The sequence below is a fragment of the Mus pahari genome, chromosome 19 (genome assembly GCF_900095145.1).
Source record: "Mus pahari chromosome 19, PAHARI_EIJ_v1.1, whole genome shotgun sequence".
Taxonomy (NCBI): Eukaryota; Metazoa; Chordata; class Mammalia; order Rodentia; family Muridae; genus Mus; species Mus pahari.
In genome coordinates this window covers 39,854,480-39,857,017 of record NC_034608.1, presented here as the reverse complement: position 1 = coordinate 39,857,017, position 2,538 = coordinate 39,854,480, and the positions used below count along the sequence as shown (strand labels likewise).

The window sequence follows — 2,538 nt, the reverse complement described above, 5'->3', positions numbered from 1 at the left end:
CTTTTGTTTTGTTTTATTTAAGAGAGACTTACCTCCAAATAGGGAAGGTATCTATTTGGAGTTGGGGGGAGGGAAAGTATATAGTCAAAATATATTGTATGAAGAACCAAACAGCAAAAAATAGTGTGTGTGTGTGTGTGTGTGTGTGTGTGTGTATTATTGACTAAAAAAATGCTGATCTCAAAACTGAGACATTATCCCTTGGGAAAAAGCTTTGTTGGAACAACTTACTGTTTTTAATGAGGTTTTGATACAACTGACAACCACTGCCCTAAGACTTGTAAGCCCTAGATCTGCAAATGGAGCCTTACATAAATTTGAAACCAGGAAAGAGTTACCCTCTGTTAGGTCTGAGATCTGTGTTCACTGTCCAGTCTGGTGTGGTTCTTCTGCACTGCTCACATGTGGTTTGACAATAAATTCACATAAGAGTGACATTGCTCAAATCATTATTTAGGACTAGGCAGGATTTCTGGAATGTCCCCTCTCCTGTCCTAGACCTGGACATTAGCCTTGCATATGCTTAACCTTTCTAGGCCAAAACACAGGTTTCAATAGGATGTGAAGTTGATAAGCTTAAAAAAAATGTTTCCTTTATTGAAACATCAGTTATACATCTGTCACTGGACTTCCATGTGCTTCTTTCCAATCATTTCATGTACTTGCAACAGGGGACCTTCTCTGGGAAACAGCTCCCCGGACGCCTGGCAGAAGGAGGACAAATGGCTCTGACACAGTACCCTCCATTGTTGTGACAGTGATCTAATTCTGGTTCGAATCCAATACTTTTTAGATTTCCAACAGCTGCAAGGAGAGAGTAAATATCCTTTAGAATCATAGAAATAATGCCAAATATTTGAGAACATTTTGGGGATACAAGATAGATAGATAACGTGTCTAAGTTCATGGAACAATTTTTCCTTCCAAGCAATTGTCTTGGCATTGAACCTTGAGGACAGGTAATGAAATCACACACTTGGCAAGATGAGCAGCAGAATTATGAGTGTAGCTTTCATGTTTGATATTTAGACTCTTGCTTCTTCTCCAGTACACCTATTATTCCATCTCACAGTTGTCCCTAAGATGCCATACACACGATTTCTTGATGCTACAAGTGTTACTGCACCAGGAATTTATTCTGAAGTGCCCTATTTCTCCTCTTGAGTCAGATTGGTCCTTCTGACTCCGGTCCAAGTTTCCAGACTTCTCACCACAATTTCCACCCAAACCTATAATCGTTAGTGTTATACTGATATTGTAGTTGCCTTGGGAAATTTTCATAGGTTTCAGAAATTGGTACTTATTCTGCCTTCTGTGGGATACCACAGTACACATAGAATGTATCTGTCTTCAACAGTATCCAGGATGGAACAAAATTACACTGTGATACACCTGGTAACCATTCAGTGGTAATTTTACACATACCCTCTGGTAATTTATGGGCTGACACAAATGCTCTGAAAATTCCTGCTCAGAAGTTCTAATTTTTTAGTATCCTAGAATGTGATCATTTTTGGAGATAGGCATTTACAGATAACTGACATTAAATGAGGTATTTATATCAGACACTAATCTGGTTGGTTGGCAGAAAATATATACAAAGCATTTTATGTACTTATGACCAGCCAAGAGAAGAGGCTTTGTTTGTTCAATTTTGTTCTCTGGAAATTGTTGAGCCCTGTTGCAATAATCTCTAAATAATCTCTATGTATAGGCTCATAAACACTTAATCAAAGGTGTTAAAAACCATAACAATGTGAGGACTACAGCACTGAAGAAAGAAACTCAAAAAGACAGTAGGAGATAGGAAGTTCTCCCATTTTTGTGTGTCAGCTCATTACTAATGTTATAAATGCACGACACTGAAATTGATCTACAGAGTCAAGGCATCCTCACCAAAATCCCAAGGACATTCCTCACAGGAACAGTGAAAACGTACAATCCTTAAGTTCCTATGACAATGTAAAGGACTCCAAAAGAGTGGCAGCATTTCTGAGCAGAAAGAACAATGTTGTAGGGGCTACGATATCCCTTCCATGTATACCTCAGAGCTGTAGCGTAGTATACAGAAAGAGGATGGCATCAGCACAGAAGCAAAAAGCATCAATAGCAGAGAGTAGAAGGCCTTGAAGTAAGCCGACACAGCGACCAATGGGTTCTTGTGGGAAGTGCTGTGGTTAATTTCTATTGTTAATTTAGTTAGATTGAAAAACAGCTAGCAGGATAGCAAGTTAGAGAAACATAAAGAACTCCTGCCAAGATGTAATCACACAAAGGTGTCTGAATAGGGTGTGGTGATGGTTGAGATATAAAATGTCATGAAACATGAAATGGCTCACATGCTGTAGATCTTGTTTCTGGTTCATGACCCTAATGTGAAAATTTCTAGGCAGTTTAGGAGAAGTAGGTCACAGGGAGCAGATGGAATCTTTGCCCTTTCTTGCTTCTCTCTATGTCTTCGCCCCTTCCTGCCATGAGGTAAATGAATGTCTATGCCACATGCCCCCAGCACTGTGTTCCTCAGAAGTGCATGGGCTG

The 2,538-nt window shown here is 39.5% G+C and overlaps 1 protein-coding gene across 1 annotated transcript in view; it reads right to left on the bottom strand.

The window, feature by feature from the left end:
• Positions 1-593: 593 nt before the first annotated feature.
• The window catches only part of LOC110337102 (beta-defensin 2), a 3,715-nt gene continuing 1,770 nt past the window's right edge, over positions 594-2,538 (bottom strand). The window contains exon 2 of the mRNA XM_021219856.2: positions 594-804. Coding sequence (XP_021075515.1) covers positions 650-804 — 155 coding nt within the window. The 3' untranslated portion in view covers positions 594-649. The remainder of the gene's footprint in view (positions 805-2,538) is intronic.